The sequence below is a fragment of the Protopterus annectens genome, chromosome 1.part1 (assembly GCF_019279795.1).
Source record: "Protopterus annectens isolate FY-2018-M chromosome 1.part1, PAN1.0, whole genome shotgun sequence".
NCBI classification, from domain to species: domain Eukaryota; kingdom Metazoa; phylum Chordata; order Ceratodontiformes; family Protopteridae; genus Protopterus; species Protopterus annectens.
In genome coordinates, this window is record NC_056726.1 from 1,742,122,626 (window position 1) to 1,742,142,890 (window position 20,265).

General features: G+C 41.5%; 1 protein-coding gene across 2 annotated transcripts in view; it reads left to right on the plus strand.

The window, feature by feature from the left end:
• Window positions 1–20,265, plus strand: part of ARID1A (AT-rich interaction domain 1A) — a 3,912,194-nt gene that overhangs the window by 2,600,350 nt on the left and 1,291,579 nt on the right. For both annotated transcript variants that reach the window (XM_044084256.1, XM_044084266.1), the window contains exon 12: window positions 8,200–8,407. In XM_044084256.1, coding sequence (XP_043940191.1) covers window positions 8,200–8,407 — 208 coding nt within the window. The remainder of the gene's footprint in view (window positions 1–8,199; window positions 8,408–20,265) is intronic.

Sequence of the window (20,265 nt, forward strand, 5' to 3'; positions counted from 1 at the left end):
AACAAATCCTACATTTATGCCTAAGGTGGTATCCAGAGTCTCTTTAAATCAGGCTATCCACCTTCCTACATTCTTCCCCAACCCACAGAACAGGGGAGAAAGGCTCTTACATACCTTGGATGTACACAGACAATTGCGCTACTACCTGGACAGGACAAAAACAATAGAAAACTGACCAGCTTCTGGTAGCATATGCAACAGGAAAGGAAGAAAAACCAATTTCTAAACAGACAATCTCCAAATGGATAGGAAATTGCATTAGATTTTGTTACTCCTTCCATGGAAAGAAAACTCCAGAGAACATCAGGCCTCACTCCACAAGGGCTACAGCCACTACCACAGCTTTCTTACGAGGAGTGGCTACCAAGGACATTATAGAGGCTGCTACTTGGACCTCCGTGCATACATTTGCCAAGCATTATAACTTACCTCTATACTCTAGATCCCGTGCTGGTTTTGCCACTGCTGTTTTGCAAGGGATCTTAACTACACCATAATCTCTTCTCATTTCCTCCTCCCCTAGTTTAGCTATGGTATTCTACCCATTTGTAAAGACTGCAGATGCATCCTTGAAGGACATAGTACAGTTTTGTACCTACCATAAATGTAGATGTCCGAGAGGAATGCATCTGCAGTCAGGATTACCCACCCTCCTTCCCTCTGAGGTACTCCTAGGGTATTTGCCAATCTTCAGCTAGCTTGGGGATCTATTATGGTGTATTTGTTTGTATATATGTACATACATGCTTATTTTGTGTGTTTGCTCTCTACTATTTGGAAACTTTGGCATTTATCCAAATTTAGCCATCCAAGAGGGCACCTGGCATCTGGGGCAAGAAACACTGAGGAAAATGGCGTCGGCTGATGCCTTTATACCCGAATAACTGCCGCAATGACGTCGGGTGAAGTGCGACACCAGCCGAAGCCAGACCCAGACTTTGGAATCCGGCCGACCGAAGGGCTGCCTGACGACAGGACAACCCATTTGTAAAGACTGCAGATGCATTCCTCTCGGACATCTACATTTATGTTAGGTACAAAACTGTACTTTCTAGACATTGTAGATGTATTTTCAGAGTCAGGCCTGTCTCCTGACTCTCTACCTCCTGCACCTGTTAAGCCAGATACTACAGGGTAGCAGATTCTCATAAATTTCTATATAAAAACCCTGCTGCTGACCCAGAAACTATTTCTCAGGGTCCCAAAGGGGTCAAGGCTGCTACTGCAAAAAGCCCTGTCCCCTCAGATGGAGATTCTAGGGCTCAGGACAGATGGGGGAAAAAAGTTTACACTTCTGCTACAGTGGCTGAAAGGGCTTTAAATTGTCAGTTTCAAATGCTTAAATATCAGCAATACTTAACGTCTCTGCTAAAACAGAAAATGTTGACTAATTCTGAATTTTCTGAGAACAAGGAAATGCAGGATTTATTGCATGCAGCTGAACAAGTGGGAAAACATACTTTGCAATGTGGTTATGATTCACTGGAGGCCTCTTGCAGGGACCGCTGTTACAGGTTCTGTCATTAGAAGGCATGCTTGGTTAAAGGAACAGACTCTGCCTGATCATGTTAAGGCAAAATTATTGGATGCTCCATTACAGCATGATACTTTATTTGGTGTTAAGGCAGAAGAGGTGTTGAAGAAAATGGAGGATAAAGCTAAATCTATGCAGACAGTAAAGGATTTATTACAGGTACAACCACCCAGATTTAGCAGTAACTGGCCTTCTAAGAATTGGTCCTTTCTCGTGTCAGACAGGCCACAAAGAGGAAGATACAGACGCCCTAGAGGCAGACAACAGCCCCAGGGCTCATCCAGGCCCAAACAATGGGGTGCTTCTACTTCCAAAAGCGGTGAAGAAAAATTACAGCCATATAGGAAACAGTCCCAATGACTTCCCTCTGCCAATGCCAAGCATTTATCTTTTGGCAGCCCCCTTAGGGGGAAAGCTAGCACTTTTTTCACAAAATTGGCACATGATCACCCAGGACAAATGGGTCTTATAGTCTCTCAGGGCTACAGGTTCCACTTTCACACCCTTCCAAAGGCAAAAGGGATGCCAGACCTGCCACACAATCAATGGGCAGAGGCACAAAAATAAGTTTCATCTCTCATGGACATGAGGGCTATTCAGCCAGTGCCTCAAGAGCAGGGACAAGGATTTTACTCAAGACTTTTCTTAGTACCAAGAAAGGACAAACCATGGAGACCAATTCTGGACCTGTCTATTCTAAATACTTTTTTCTGGACGTTCCAAAATTCAAAATGTTGACTCTGCAACAGCTTCTGCCCATGCTGGGCAAGAAGGCTTGGCTTGTAACTTTGGACATCAAAGAGGCATACTTGCATGTCCCAATCAGACAGTCTTGCAGAAGATACCTCAGAGTCATAGCTGGCTCAATGCACTACCAATTCTCTGCACTGCCCTTTGGCTTATCTACTGCGCCCAGGGTCTTCACAAAATGCCTGGCACCAGTAATGGCATTTTGCAGACAAAGAGGAATTCAGATGTACCCCTACTTGGACGACTGCCTTATTCAAGCAGAGACCAAAGACATTCTAGTAAAGCTTCTGGCATTTGTAAAAAGATTACTAATTTGCCTAGGGTACACAGTAAACGAAAAGAAATCAAAACTAGTACCCTCTCAAGAGATGATCTTCCTGGTTGCAAGCTTAAATACAACCGCCCAGATGGCTTATCTCATGCCAGACAAAGGCACCTGACGTCTTACTTCGAAAGCATGGCAACAAAGACCCGGTTATCTGCAAGAAAAATTCTGTAGGCTCTGGGCTACATGGCCTCCTGCATTCTGCTAATTCCATATGCAAGACTGCATATGAGGAAACTACAATGGTATCTAAAAAGTGTTTGGACTCAACATTGCCACAGCCTGGAATCAATAATTTCACTTATTCCCTGCCTACAACAGGAGTTTTGATGGTGGGCACAGGCCTGTCACCACAACAAGGGATAGCCATTCACTTTACCCACAGCCAGGCAAACAGTAACATATGCTTCAGATTATGCCTGGGGGGCCCACATGGCAGGAAAATGTATTCAGGGCACATGGTCCCCAAGCCAAAGGCATCTTCACATCAATCAAAAAGAGATGCTAGCTGTACAAAATGCCCTGACAGCCTTCAAGGACCTACTTCATCCAGGACAACTGCTGATAAAGACGGACAACACCACAGTCATGTGGTACATAAACAAGCAGGGGGGCACACGTTCCTACCCCCTCTGCAGACAAGCCAGGATTTTGTGGAACACAGCATTGACTTACCAAGTATGCCTGCAAGCACAATTCCTGCCAGGAAAAACAAATGCACTGGCAGACTAACTAAGCAGAAACCTTATAGACCCTCACGAGTGGAAACTAGATCCACAAATCTTCAGCATGATAAGGAAATGGGGATGCCCAGACACAGATCTTTTTGCCTCCTTTCACAACTGCCAACTTCAGAGATTCTGCACAAGGACTTATCACAAACAAGCATGGAAAGTGGATGCTTTGTCATTCAGCTGGAACAACCTTACAGTGTATGCCTTTCCTCCCCAAGGTATTCCTAAAGGTCAGACGAGAGAAGCCACAAATGATACTGATTGCCCCGGATTGGTCTCGCCAACACTAGTTCCCAATCCTAAGGAGCTTGTCTCAAGGCCCTGCCTGGACATTGCCTCAAATTCCTCATTTACTGACCCAACAAAACAATCAGATCCTGCACAGCCATCTCAGAACCCTAAATCTAGCTACATGGCGGATAGTGTAACCATTCAGAATACACCTCTCTCTAAGGCGGTCATGGATGTTATTTTGGAGGCCAGGAGGCCCAGCACCAGGAAATCTTATGCAGAAAAATGGAAGAGATTCTGTGCTTGGAACCAGGCACAAGGAACTGACACGCTTGTACCAAATATTCCTCAGATTTTACAATGTCTGACTGAGATGCTGGACAAAGGCCTATCCTTCTCATCAATTAAGATCCATGCCTCTGCCATTTCAGCTCATTACAATACAGAACCACCAATTTTTTCACATCCATTGCTTAGGCCGTTCCTCAGGGGGACCAAAAACATAAGACCCCCAAGGAGAGCACCAATACCTGCATGGGACCTCAATTTTGTCTTGGAAAAACTCACACTGCCTCCTTTTGAGCCAGCCAATACAGCTGAGATAAAATTCTTGCCATGGAAAACCGCTCTGCCCCTAGCAATAACTTCAGCAAGAAGAATCTCAAAGCTACAGGCATTAATGGCTGTGGAACCTTTTATTATCTTCCATCCGGACAGGGTTTCTCTAAGGACAAACCCAACATTTATGCCTAAGGTGTTGTCCAGTGTGGCTCTTAACCAAATCATTCATTTGCCTACTTTTTATCTAAACCCACAGAATAAAGGGGAGACACTTCTGCATTCTTTGGGCATGCACAGACAGCTACACTTCTACTTGGACAAAACTGAAGCTTTCAGAAAGACTGAGCAACTTTTAGTGGCATATGCTGCAGGATCACAAGGAAAGGCTATCTCAAAGCAGACTATTTCAAAATGGATAGGACACTGCATTCGTTTCTACTATTCACAACGTGGCAAATCAGTGCCTAAGGGCATTAGACCACATTCTGCCAGGGCAACAGCCACCTCAGCAGCCTTCCTCAGAGGAGTACCAACCAAGGATATTTTGGAGGCTGCAACTTGGACTTCAGTACACACTTTTTTACTAAGCACTACCACTTATCTCTTTACTCTAAATCCAGAGCAGGCTTTGCCACTGCAGTTCTGCAGGGCCTTATAGCCACTCCTAATTCTGTTTAGTCTCAGCCTCCCTACCTCAGCTTTGGGATTCAACCCAAGTGTAATGACTGCAACAGTGAAACATGATGAACCTAGTACAGTTGCGTACCTACCATAAATGTAGATGTTTGAGTGTATTCACTGTTGCAGTCCAGGTTACCCACCCACCATACCCCCTTCTTTGCTGGGACTTATCTGTACTTCTCTATCCTATACAACCTATGTGGTGTATTTGCTTGTAGATGAAGATATTGTTTATGTTAGTGCATGCTTTTATAAGCAGTGTTTTTTAACCTACCCTTTTGGGGGCACCTGACATCTGGGGCAAGAAAAAACTGAAGAAAATGGCGTTGAATGCATCTTTTGTACCCCTGGCGCTCTGACGTCAGGGAAGAGGCAACAACAACCGTCGCCGGACCAGGACTTTGGATTTCAGACCGACTGCGGGTAGCCTGCCAGCAGGATAACCCAAGTGTAATGACTGCAACAGTGAATACACTCGAACATCTACATTTATGGTAGGTACACAACTGTACTTTGTTTGTCCTACTATTGTTTTTTGTCATTCCCAACCATGGTAAAGCTATTCCAGACAAAGCTAAGGTGCATTCTACTGGAGCCTTATACTCTTCAGTGGCATATTGGAAAGGAGTGGAATCCAGAATCATTGTAGAGGCAATGACCTGGTCCTGTTCATACAAACACTCCAAACTGGGTTCTTGCTCAAGTTTTAAAGCAGGCATTGTAAGGTTTATTCTCCAGGGACTCCTGTATCCTTATCCTTCCTCATCCCAGGTGGGGTAAGCTTTGGGAATTTACCTATATTCCACTGAGGGATTGTGAATAATGAACATACTAAAGTTGTGCAACTCTGTCATACCTATGACAGTCGGTTTGAATTTCATACTGCCTCAGTAGCATCACCCACCCACCTTTCCCCTTATTTTGTATATAGTTCAGTGGTATTCATCTCTATTTTGTTGGTTGATTTTGGTTATTTGTGTTGGTGTGAATTGGCTGCGACTGCGTTGGTTTCAGGCTGTTCTTGCTTCTTGTCCTTTTTGGTTTGTTCTACTTAGCCTTAATAGACTCAGTGATAGGTTCTCCCTGATGGTAGGAGCTTAGGCATTTATCTATCAGAGTCAGAGAAGGGATTTTAAGCTCTGGACAGTTGCCAGTCTAGGCATTTGTGCAGGCACAAAATCCATGCGTCGCTGAGGCAGTGTGAAATTAAAACATTTGCTGTTAGGTAAGTGGAGCATGTGCAACTTGTGCATCCTTCGGGACTAATGTTTGCTTTCTAAAGTGCCTTTAGAGTTGTCTGAACCAGTACATTCACCTCCCGATTTCTTTGCAGGGCCAGAAACTGTAGGCAAGAAAGTACCCTGGATGTACAGCTTTCACTGAATGATCTATTTGAAGCAGGGTGGATGGGTTTAAGTGCTTTGTTTCAGCATCTCCAAGTAAATCCTTTCCAAATAGATTGCCAACAGCATTTTTTTTTTTTTTTTTTTTTTGCCATCACATAGGAAACCATTCTCTGAAAAATGATGTGGCCGATGGTTACACCAGTAGAGGTGTGTCTGCTTTCATTGTTTACATCAGAAGTGTCTGTTGTAGGCATTTGCACCATAGTTACCACTTTAAGTATCATTTCCAGTGTGGCATCAGAAGGTGAGCTTGATTTTTGTTTTGTGCTTTATGGTACAGCTTTCTAAATCTACATTTTTCGACATCCCGCTGTGTCTTTTCACCTTGGTATATTACTTGGTGGGATTCTTTGAGCCATCAGTAGCATCTCCATATTAAGATGATATTGATAAACAGTTACTGTGCCAATTAATGTATGCTGTAATCTTTTTTGATGAGTCCCAAATACCCTTCTGCCATCTACCTGTGCTATGATGGCTCTTTCATCCAGTCTTTGGCTTATGGAGTTTCTTGTATGCAAGGCAAGTGTTTACTTGTATATTACCTGGTAAATATGTCCGGTCTCCATTTATTGATGTGCAGTAAGTATGCTTGCTTATGATTGAGTCCAGCTAGTGGACTCAGAGGCTAGGCAGGCAAGCTTATGGTAGTAGGTATATGATAGGATGTGAACTTGAAGTAAGAGCACATGCTGCAAGTTATGTCAGAAGTGCTGAGTTCTAATTGGTGGAGAATATGGTCCGTCAGTTGTCATGGAGGGTTTCCTCACTGATGAAGTTGCACATATAATGCATCTTTGTGGGAGACCCCTGGGTGAGTACTTACCAGGCCATTTTCTGCTTGTGGCTGGATGGCTCCCTGTTTAAGTGGCTGCTGTTAATAGTTTTCTCTGTGTTGGACAAGTATGTATTTATAGATGCATGTTTTTGATCTTTGATTCCTTTTTAAGATATTGTGCTTGCTCTGTGAATGATGTCATACTGGTACATTCAGAGATTGGGCGATATTCTGTCCTGGACAATGGGATGTCTTTCAAGTGTGATTGCAGGAGATTTGCTTGCTGTGGAGCAGATGAGGTGATACTAGCGGAGGTGAAGTTTGTGATAGAGGAAATCTTGGCACTTCAAACCACTCCTGAGGACCATATCACAAATTAACTGGTTTGTGATTTATGTCACATGTCTACTAGACCAAACATTTCCAAATACTCTGTGAAAGTTTTTTTTTTTGTTTAATATAGAAAGTATTTAATGTCAAAAGTCCAGTGAGTCAGTAATTATGGCATGTATGGTTTGCTTGGGAACTTACAGCAGGAGTGCCTCTGGTAGTTATGGTTGCAGTGGGGTGCTTGTTGAGATGGAGACTGAAGCAGGTACTAAGATCCTTTCTTTTGTCACATATTTCTGTTATGATGTTGCTTTCTGAAATTATACTTCACATTTCTATCAGAAAAAAGTATGCTGTTGCTTATAAACTTCTTTTTACATATTTTGTTGGGATACACGTAGAATGAGTTTGGCTACAGTTTTTCTACTTTCATACTATTTTGACATTAGGTAGTGTAGGAGCTGTTCTCAGGCCCTGTAGCAGGGGCGGGAAAATTCAGCACCCAGAACTTCATAATTGACTGGCACTTTTAATGTACAAGAGCCTGTCTGAAACGGTTTGCTCTTTTAATTGTTACTTAGTCGAATTTGTTCCATATTCATTTATGTTGTAGTTCAGGCTTGAAGGAGTGGAGGTGAATTTTTGCATTCTGAGTAGGTGTTAGTCCCTAAAAGTCTGCTCAGAATTTTTATTTTTGTGATGCATTTGTGCAGTCATCTTAGTCAAAGTACCCGTTTTGTTTTGAGACATTTCTCTCATTTTTTTTCAGCACCATGCTTCCATGTTTTATCTGTGTTACTGTACTGTACCATTATAAGCAAACTCTATTTGTGTTTCTTGATTTTAATTAAAACTTTTTCTTGTTGTAGGTCAACAAAAATAAAAAATGGCGTGAACTGGCCACCATCTTGAATGTGGGAACTTCAAGCAGTGCTGCCAGCTCTTTGAAGAAACAGTATATCCAGTGTTTGTTTGCTTTTGAGTGTAAGATTGAGAGGGGTGAAGATCCTCCTCCAGAAGTCTTTGTTGCAGCAGAATCTAAAAAATCTCAGCCAAAGATTCAGCCGCCATCTCCTGGTGAGAAATGAGAATCATGACTTAAAATAGTCCCAATTTTTCATTATGACGCTATTGCATTAATTTAGTTTGATTGTTTTAACTTGACAGCATGTTTTTTTTCTCTTTATAACATATGTGGCTCAGTTTTGTACCCCACTGTTTTCCCACAGATGCAGTACATTGCTAATGTTCAGCATGTAGGTCAGTGGTGCAGTAAGCTATTTCAGTCCTGCCCAGTGACCAGACACCTTTCAAAGCTTAACGACACCTTCCATGTGGTCTGTTATAGAGCTGCAACAGAAAGACAGGGCATCAAATTATACAGAGCATTTTTTTTTCTGCCAAAAAGCACTTCTTTGGTCAGCCTCATGAATTTGTTGTTCAGCTAGCAATCCGCCAGAACTGATAAGTCACCTGTTCAGGACAGTGTATCTTTAAGAACAAATCCTAATTTTTCTCCCAAAGGTATCATCTGAAATGAACCTTAAACAGACAGTCAATCTGCCAGTGTTCTTCCAACAATGTTCTAACAAAAGAGTATATTCTACACTTGCTAGATGTTGATCAACACATCAGGTTTTATTTATAGTTCTGTTTATGTATAGGTCTAAGGATTTCAGGAGATTTGATCAGATCAGTTTTTCATTGCTCTCTCTCTAAAGCCAGAATTGGTCAGGGAATTTTAAAAGTCAGTCTATCCAGGTGGCTTTCAGATTGTATAATGTTTGTGTACAAAAAGTTGGAATTGACTTTACATAACAAACCAAAGGTTCCTTCTACTTCTACTGCTTCTATGGATAAGGCTCCTGTTGACTAAATTTGTGACGTAGCTACTTGGTCTACTTTTCATATCTTTGTTTTTTCCTACAAGCTGAATGTACATTCCAAATCCCATGCTTCCTTTGGCTCTACCATTCTCAGGAATATTGTTCCTTGATATACCATCCATGTGTCTTGGGGATCTGTCCCAAAGATTGAATCTGATGAAAACAGACAACATTGGATACGAATGTTGTGTACTTACCATAATGTTAGATCCGTGAGTTGGTTTCATCCTGTTCAGCATCCATGAGCACTCCATCCCCCAGTCTAAATTGCCCTTTTTCGCTCTTGTAGAATGGTTGGACCTGACCCAGGGTCATTTTCCTTGAACCACCTGTTAAAGTAGCAGACAAGACTATAACTGTACATCTGTATTCGTACTTTGTGATATTTATTAATACAACTGACCAAACAGTACTGTCGAGATAATTAAATTTTCTTTAACATGGATTATTGACATTCACTGCACTTCCTCAAACATCTGTCAGTTTAATCCTCAAGTGTCCAATTAAACATTTGTTTTTATACAGTTTATGAATGGTTTCTTCTGATAAATCCTCCTGAAACATTTTGGGTCTACCTGTGGCTTTACAGTGGACCACGCCAGTTGAGACTGTTGTGGGGCCTCACCAGTTTTCTGTTTCCTTATCAGTTTCTGAGAAGACCGGGGTGAAGCCTTGTGACAGGATAGCCATTTCTCTTTTTGCACTGCCAGCCATTTCTCCTTGTTATAGATAAGCTCTGACAACTGAGTCTGTGTATTTATTTTCTCCTGCTATTACAGCAAGCCTGTATTATATCTATCTGTTACCAGTATTTTCTAAGCAAACAACATGGCTTTGCTGTCATGTGAACACATTTTTCTAGGCTGGTCACACTTGTTTGCTACATGTTTCTTTCTGCATAGTTTGCAGGCTTTGTAGCACATACTATTTCTAACAGTGTCGCACTGTTACCATGAGGAAGACACGTTTATATTCATGTAATATCCATCAATTCCCCCTTTTTATTTTAAAAATTAAAAAAATAGAATTTTTGCAACAAAAGCAGTTTCGTACAACAGAAGCATTTCTTCTTTGTGTATGCATTTTTGATCACTAGTTATTTACAGTAGAGGCCTGATCAGTAGTTTTATTGATAGATTTTAATGCACATATATGTTATCAAAAGCAGAAAAATAATTGCTATAAATGCTAAAGCTGTGCTGATGGTTTCGGTTTCCCCACCATCCAGAAAATACTGCATTTAACAATCACTCCAGTCACTGTTCCAGGTCTTTATGAATTTTACAGAAACTTTGGGTATTTTGTTTAAATGTTCCTGTATGGATTCTGACTTATCTGGAATATATGTACATCATTCAACTTCTACCAGGGTACATACCAGCCCCATGACTCAAGTACAAAATCAAATGTCATTCGATTCTGTAAGCACAGCTGTTCCCATTGCCATCATTTCTTCCATAATGTCAGTTATTGACCTGTAAGTGTCATTAACCAGGTTTTCTATCAGCTTAGCTACTTTTCTTAATTCCAGTATTGCTTTAGGTGCTCCATATCAAGGGAAAATACTTGCCCCTGATTCCACTCCACCCCTTAGCCTCCTAATCCTTTGAAATCTAAAATTTGACTTCACTTCTTCCTATAATTTCTTACTAGACCTTTTGGTAATGTCTGTGATCCTTATTAATGATAATACATACCCTACTTAACATGTTTCTCTCCAATTTTGTGGTAACCACTTGTATGTATTTCTCCCACATATGTGATAGTCATCTACACATAGTTTGTCTAAGGGGTTCATAGTCTCTTATCAGTGATGTTTGCAAAATGCCCTACAAAGTTTATCTTTTCCCATACTTCTGTTACTTTAAACATAATGTATCATGTCTCCATCATCTTGTCAAACTTTTCATTGCACTTAAACCAATCTGTGCTACTTGCTGTTCTGTTTAGAATTTCATTTGCCAGTGTTTGGTTGCCTGTTTTACTTGCATTTTTAACTTTTCTCCCCATAATTTCCATGCTGTAATATTCCAAGTCCTGCATTGTTTCACCAATTTAATGTTACATTTGCTATTTTCTGCTAGGACTGACCCCATCTGGTTTGTACACATACTACCATTTTTGCTTTCCTCTGTATGTAGCTTAGAAGCTTACCTGTTCCTTAACTACTTTACATGGTTTACAGTAGGCTCCCACTTATCCGACCTCTGTCTAACCGGCCTTCAAATTTCTGCCATAGCCCCAGCAAATGACAATAGAGAAGAACAACATTTCCACCTCCTCTAGGCTAAATGATAGATATTTGAGTTTTAAACTTCATTTTCATTAGAAAAATGCATACTTACACAAATCCTGTTGTTTTAGCTGATTTATAACCTATACATGCTATTTTGTATGCTTTTTCTGATTAACCAGACATTTATTTTTCCAGCTTAAGGTCCGGTCCTAGCGAGACTGGATAAGAGGGAGTCTACTGTAGTTCTGTTTAAAATTTGCATCATCTCATTTTCTGTTAACTGTTATACACTGAACCCTGTCTTATCGCCTGCCATAAGGTATTCTTGCACATACCCAGCAATTTGACTTATTAAAAGAAGCTGCATACATTTTTGCATCTGTATGAAAAAATTTAAGTCTGTTGTCCATTTATTTATATGGACATCTGTTTTCGTCATCAGAAATACATCACTTGTTTGTCCGTATATTAACATCAAAAATAGAAAACTCATTTTTTTAAACATTTCTTATTTCTCTTTATCCATCTGTCCTATGTTCCGTATCTGAAAAACATAAGAACTCATTTGTCTATCTTTCTCTGTTTTCCCTGTTTTATTATTTTGCATTGATCCTTATGTACCAGCATGGTTTTCTTACATTTTTTACTTTCAGGACCAAAGGCCCAGTTATTTCCTTTACTTCAAAAGGTCCTTGTCAGTTAGTGTCCCATGGACCAGTTTTTCTGAAATTTTTTTACCATAATTTGCTTCCAGTTTGAATGCTTTCTTCTTCTGACAATATTAGAACATTTTTCCATAAATGGAATGCTTGCTCTCTAGTTTTGCCTTGACATATTTCTTGCAGGTCTTTCATCCGTTGTTGTTGGTTTGCTGCCTCCAACAGTGGCCTCTCACTCCAGATGTCTGGATCAAAAGGGAACTGTAGGAGGGCATCTTCCTGCCTGTTTATCACTTCAGTATATGATATACAATATGCATGTTTTACTATTGGGTGTTGATCTGATTCCCATCCGAATGCTAGGTAAATGTTTTACCCAATCATTTCCTTTTTCAATGCACATCTTTTTTAGCCTGTCCTTTAAAGTTCTGTTCATTCTTTCCACTATAACATATGGTTGTGGATGGCATGGTGCAGGGAATCTTTGTTGAATTCCTAGCATGTCACATAATTTTTTCATCATTTTACTGACAAACTCTGGTCCGTTGTCTGATTTTTGTCAGCCTGGGCCCACCCGTAGTGACAGTATTTTTCCTGGGTGTTTCTGCTGGTACTTTGGCTATCATTCCTTTGGTCGGAATTACTTCCATCCATTTTGAAAATACATCTACTACTACTACCAGCAAATAGCGATATCCACCTTTTGCCGGAGACAGTGGCCCTGTGTAGTTAATTTCTATAGCATACCATGGCCCATCTGCATCAGGTACCCTGTGCAACTGTGGCGTTTTACATTTTGCATTTGTCTGAAGACATACGAGGCATTTATCCTGCACTACTTTACACAATTTTTTCAGACTTGAATTCCAGTACTTTTATTACTGGCCACAGCTTTTCCATCCTTGTATGTCCCAGAATTTGATGGTGAGAACAATTAAGGTATAGGGCAGAATTTCTCACTAAGTTCCTTAGTCAGCAATCTTCTTGCTAGCCTTCCATGGCATCCGTCAGTTCTGAATCAGATATACCTAATCGAAAGAAAAGAAACAAAAGCTTAGGTCGTCAGACGACAGTCATTTACTGCCTGCTTCTCCCTCCAGGCTTGTTATTGTTGAACAAGGTGAGATGCTTTCGCAGCCCCCTTCTTTTGCTGAACCAGTGACTCGGGCCTCTGTTGAGACACTTTTGGAGTTCGACATGCCGTTAGCTCCATCCACCACTACACAAACCACTGACATTGGCTCGTTGGTTGGGTCCAGGGCCGCTCTGCTGGCCTTTGCTTCCAAGGAACGTGTTCCACCTGGAGATTCTGCAACCAGGCCTTGGCCTACGCCAGCTCTGGGGCATTTACTTTAATTTCGGGAGACAGGCATCTTAAGGCCTTAGCTGCCCCTTTAGAAAGCTTCTGTCCCTAGGCCTTCAGTCAGGCCATCTGGCCCCATTTCTCAAGGGTCGCAGCAGGATTTAATCAGGATAGCAGAGGACCTGCTCTCCATTGTCAGATCAAGGCAAGATCCAGGGATTACTTCTAGGAAAAGAAAGAGATGATCCTTAAGTAATTTCCCTGGATCCCATTCCTTCTGAGGAAGACTCTGAAATTGAGGACTCTGGGTCTGAGCACAGCTTCACACAGTCAAAATATTTATTTGTAAAAATGGACTAGCTAAGCGCTTTCACGTTGTAAAACCAATGCTGCTTCAGATCATTAAAACACAAAATCACAGCTCAGTTTAAAAACAGTTAGATGTTCAATCAGCTATGTTAATTCATCACTTCATTAAACCAATTTCCTCCCTTTCAGTGCAGGTTTTAAAGGGACACAAGCATTAATACCAGGATGTTTATCAGCCTGAAGCCTCAAGATCCATTTAAGTTCTACTGTTTCAGTATAATTAGTGAGATCACCACCCCCTGGTGACCCACTTGCACTATTTGTAGTACTCTAAAAACAAACCCATGTCCAACATTTTCTTTAATATGTTTAGCTAGTGCATTGCTCATATTGCAAGTCCTAATCTCATAAGAATGACTAAAAATTCTATCTTTTAATCTCTTGTTGGTCTTACCAACATAGAATGCTGTACAGAACTCGCATGTTGCTAAATAAATCACATTTGCTGTACTACCATCTGCATAGAATCTGGGACTAAACATATATTTCATCCGTGGATGTTTACACTTGCTCATGTGAAATGTATGTACAGGCTCTGCAGTGCCTGCAACTGTATGTACCAAGTCTGACAGCAAGTTACTTGACCTAGTATTACAATTCCCTGTGCACTGTAGTCTTTTCAAGTTTAAACAATTTTTATACATAAAAGACGGATTGTTCCCAACTATTTCATTTGTCTTGTTCTCACTTGTGAGTATTCCCCAGTTTTTTCGTATAATGTTGCATACAAGAGCCTACATCATTTGTATACTTCAAATCCAAGTTTACTGACAAAGCTCCTATCCTTATGTACACTAGAAGCACGTCTAGAGAAATATGGGGCAGCAGTGGTGGTTTTTCTGTCCTTGACACCCTCTCCTTATGCTGTGTCAGAAGGTCCTTCTTGTAGCCCCTTTTCAAAAAATGTTGACTCAATGCATCAATGTTTTCATGAAATGCTTCTTGTGTGCATAGTCTAAAGGCTCTCGTGTATTGGCCTCACTACATTAGGTTATATATGCCTGGGGTGCATACCATCAAAGGACAGGTAACTATTGTTCCAGCATCCCTTTCGGAATAAATTGGTATCTATCTGACCCATTTGGTTAACCAGTAATTATACATCCAAAAAATCTTCTCTCTTTCTGTGACATGGACATAGTAAACCTCAAAAATTCAGTGTTATGGTTAATGTAGTGAAGAAAACCATATTCTTCTTTGCCCCCTCCCCACAAGATAAAAACATTGTCCACAAAACGATGGTAAAATCTGTGTGGTCTGTATATATTATTGTCGAGCACAAATTGTCTCCCATGAGCTCATTACTGCATTTGCATATGAATTTGCAAAGGGGGTGCCCATGGCCACCCCCCCCATTTTTATGGATATAAGCAGTCACCATACAAAAAAACATCACTTAAAACCAAATCCAACAAGCAGCAAACCATATCAAGCTGAACTTGTCAAAATTCCCTCTGTATGTCAACAGTTCTCTAATGGTATCAAGGCCATGCTCATTCGGGATGCACGTAAATAAATTCTCTACATCAAGGGTCACAAGAAAAAAACCCGTTATCACCACAACTTTCCAAAAATATGAAAGTCAGTTAAAAATTGCTCAGTGTCCCTGAGTACAACAGAGACCAAAGTCAACATTGTCTTAAGCTTACTTTCCACGTATAAAGAACATGTTTGTGTGACCCATCCTTCCCCTGACACAATCAAACGTAGGGGTGGTTTAGTCAAAGATTTATGAACCTTGGGAAGGCTCTTTATCGATGGGATCTTATGTTCAGTCACGTACAGAAAAATCAAACAAGTCACTGTCAATGGAAGTTTCCATAAATAATTTATAAAAGGCACTATATACATAATCAATAATAGATCTTACCCTCTCTATGCTGATTTGTATATATGTTGTATTCTCATTCAGCATGGTAAGCATACTCATATTATAATCTTTGATTCATGACTACTATAGGCCCTTCTTTATCAGAGGGTCTCATGCTTTATAGCCTGATTTAAATCACAGTCTGTTAGTAGCATCATTAATGTCATTAAACATTAGTTTTAAAGTCAAATTCCGACAAAAAAGTCTTAAATCAATCAGAACATCACTCACCTCTGATTGTATAGAGGGAATAAAAGTCCTTTATTCAGAATAGATAGTTCTGCTTCAGTCAAAACATGGTCAGAAAGGTTGTACACTATGCATTTCACCTCTTCATCTTGCGTATTCCTTGTGGGCGCTGGTTGGAATGTTTCCTCCTGTGGTGCCCTCTGCTGAGCGAATCAGATGACTTCACCATCACTGGTAAGGGATGAAAACCCTGCTTCTCAGTTGGTCTTTCTTTTGGCCTGGCTCCCATATTATGCCATTGTACTGTTACATCCAGGCATCAACTTACTCTTTTGTGGGCCATCATTCACTAAAGGGTTATTCACTGCAACATTCTGTACACTGTTATGGGAAGGCAGCATATCAGTTCTTATGGTAGCATCATCTGCTCCTTCTACATCCTGCTCCAGTCTAGGTTCTTGATTTTCTGGCACTACCATATTATTCTGGTCACACTCAGGAGCCCTTTGCTGGCCACCCCTCTGCTCCTTTTCTTGGCCATACAAAAATATGACCAGATACAAAGTCATTATAGTCTCCTCTTAGTTTTCCAGTTTTTATACAATGAAGTTTCAGTTCATAATTAGACACATTGGTGAAGGTATTTTCTAGAGTATGCATATACATTTCACCCTTAAAGTGCTGCTCACTATTTAACCTGCATGCTTCTACTGCCTCTAATAAACTTTGCTGAAAAGGCAGAAAATATTCAGTCAACAGGTTGATGTATTTGAAGTTTGTCTAAGTTCATTTGTTGCCATTGTTTGAGTAAGTCTGCATGCATTTCACCATAACTAGGCATACAAAGCACTCTTATTCCCTAGGGATGATTTTATAGTGCAGACAAGCCTCCAGATGGAGGTGTTGCCATTGTCTCTAACTTTAAATTGTCTTCCAGTTCTCTTACAAGTTTCAAAAACTCAGGAAAGTCCTTACTTGCAGGTTCTTTCTCTTTAACAGTTTCCACAAAATTGAGCCCAACAAGTGGACTCGCAGGTAAGTTTATCACCTTACTCCATCTCTGCTGCAGGTTTCTGCTTGAGGGATTATATTCCAATTCTATGGCTGCTGTCTCGGCCATGTCCAGGGTGGAACTCAAAAAAAGAACCAAGACAAACACAAGAACCAAGTCTCAGCCACTGATTAAGTACTAGCAAACTATAGTAGAACAGCTGAAACAAAAGGCTTCCACCCTCGAAGACAAAAACTTCTCAAAAGAATTGACTGACCTCTGTCATTCTAGTTCTCGGGTAGCTAAACAATCCCTCCATTATGGCTATTATGCCATGAAAGTGTCTTGCAGAGCAGCTACTACTAGATCTATTATTAAGAGACATGCCTGACTTGGAGAACAAACTCTTCCGGAACATGTCAAGTCTAGCCTGTTGGATACGCCCCTTGACAAGGAGGTTCTGTTTGGGCCCAAGACAGAATTTGTCCTTAAAAAGATGGAGGGTAAGGCTAAGTCAGTGTGCACAGTAAAAGATTTCATTTAGGTACAACCACCAAGCTCAGCAGAAATTTTCCAGCCGAACACTGGTCCCTTCCCACCCAGTCTAGGCGTAGGCAGAGGAAACCTCAAAGGAATAGGCCACTCAGAGGCAACAGTCACAAAGGGGCAGGCATTGGGCCTCAGAGACACCTTGGCAAGGGAGTTCTAGACACCAAACCACATCCAGAAAGCAGCAGTGACTCAAGCGCCCCTCCCCTTACTCCAAAGCTACGAAGAAGATGGTCTCTTTTCAAACATACCTAGACTGTCATCACCTCAGACATATGGGTTTTAGACATTATTGCAAATGGCTACAGACTTGCTGTCAAAGAGCATTTAAAGTGCTCAGGATATCCAGATGTCCCCCAAAATAAAAAAAACAGAAGCCTTGGCTCAAATCCAGATATGGAGTTTGCAGGGACCAGTAGAACCAATTCCCACTACCCAGCAGGGAAAATGATTCTATTCTAGGCTCTTCCTGGTTCCCAGAAAGGAAGATTCTTGACACCCCATTTTGGATCTGGCCAACCTCAATTCCTCTTGGTGCCAAGTTCATAATGTTAACCCTCCAAAAACTGCTGCCTATGGTATCCCTCATGGCCTCTCTCGAACCAAAATATGTTTATCTGCACATCCCTATTCAGGAGTGTCACAGAAGATTTCTTTGCTTCAGGGCAGGATCCAGTCACTATCAATGTTCTGCACTGCCCTTTGGCTGATCTTCAGTACCAAGAGTGTTCACAAAAATGCCTAGCATCAGCAGTAGCCTTCTGCAGAACCAGGGTGGTACAAATCTATCCTTGCCTGGACCACTGCCTAATACAGGCCACAGATCAGGTCAAGCTCCTCAAGGACCTCAAATTCACCCAGGACTCCTTTCCTTACTGGGGTTCACAGTGAACCTACAGAAATCCCACATTTCATCAAAAAAAAAAGATGGTCTTCCTGGGGGCACTTCTGGGCTCCCCTTTCCAAAAGGCCTTCCTCCCTCTAGAAAAAGTCTGCATCCTGACAGATTTCTTCCACGGGATTCAGTTAAGAGATTGCGTCGCAGCAAGGGAATTTCTTCAATCCTTGGGATACATGGCCTCAAGCAACTTCATGGTTACCCTTGCCAGACTACACATGAGGAATCTCCACTGGTACCTGAAGAATGTCTGGTGCCAGAGCTCACAGTCCATGGAGATCAAGGTCCCCATGATCCCCTACCTAAAAACAGAGTTCATATAGTGAGCGGAAGCTTGCTCCCAGAATCAGGGCTTCCTCTTCAAAGTCTCCTCTCAGGCTCAAACCCTAACTACAGATGCATCGGAGACAGCATGGGAGGCTCACTTCCAGAACCTCCGGATTCAAGGACAGACATCAACTGGAAGGAACTCATGGCAGTATTTAAAAGGCTTATTAGAATGGACCTCAGGTGTCCTATTAATCAAGACAGACAATACCACAGTTATGTGGTATATAGACAGGAACACATTCTTACCCATCTGTGTTAACTAGCAGTGCATATCTGTGAAACAGCTCAGTCTGTGGGCTTGCACTTGATAGCAGAATACCTTCCAGGACCTCAAAATGCTCTGGCAGACCATTTTAGCAGAAACTTGATGGACCCTCAAGTGGCATCTACACCCAAAGATCTTCCAGTCCATAACCCAAATGTGAGGAATTCCACAGGTGGACCTCTCTGGATCCAGAGAGAATGCACATTTGCAAAAACAGGAGGCAGCTTGGAAAATGGATGCCGCCTTCTTCCTTGGATTCTGCTCAAGATGAGAGGGCCCAAGAGCAAATCTTATAACAACGAACTGACCCAGACAGAATTGGTACCCCCTCCTACTCAAATTCATCAACCAGGGCCCATGGCTATTCCCTCAGAGAGTAGATCTCCTCACCCAGAAGGAAATAAACATTGTACACCCCAATCTGCAGACCCTCAACCTGGCAGTGCGGATTATTCCACAGCAAACCACAGTGGGATTAGCCTAAATAAACGGGTGTAGACAGTCAAAGAATCTAGAAGGCCTAACACCAGGAAATCCTACTCAGCTAAGTGGAAAAGATTTCCTATTTGATGAAAAGATCACAAACTACATCCCAAATTAGCACGTTTCCAGGATCCTGGAATACCTGACTGTCCTGCTGAATCAGGGACACACTCATTCTTCCATTAAAATCCATGCGTCTGCCGCCATCTCTGCACATGTGCCCTCTTAACCTTCCCTTTTCTCCCATCCACACTTAAAGAAATTTCTTAGGGGAGTAATCCACATTAGACCACCCAGAAGGAAACCTACTACTCCTCCTTGGGGCTTTAATTTTGTGCTAGAGAAACTGAGCTAGCCCCCGATTGATCCAGCAGTTTCTGCAGACATAAAGTTCCTGACATGGAAAACACTTCTGGCTGTCACCTCAGCCAAGAGGGTTTGAGAGTTGCAGGCCATCATGGCAGTGGAACCTTTCCTTATATTCTACAAGGATAGGGTCTATCAGAACCAGCCTGTCCTTTATGCTTAAAGTGGTCACGGATACCTCTTAGAAAATCCGTACCTTCTCCAATCCACAAAACAAAGGGGAGAGAATTCTGTAATCTTTGGATGTGCACAGACAGCTACATTTCTATCTGGACAAGACAAAGGCTTTGAGAAAGACTGATCAGCTTTTCATTACTTTTGCCTTTGCCTAAAAGAAGGCAAGCCTGCCTCTAAGCAAACTATTTCCAAATGGATTTGCCACTGCATTTTCTTTTGTTATAGCTCACACTGCAAAGTGCTACCAGTAGGGATAACATCTCATTCCACCAGGGCAACTGCTGCCTCCACTGCTTTTCTAAAGGGTGTCCCCACAAAGGACATCTTGGAGGTTGTCACCTGATCTTCAGTGCATACCTTCACC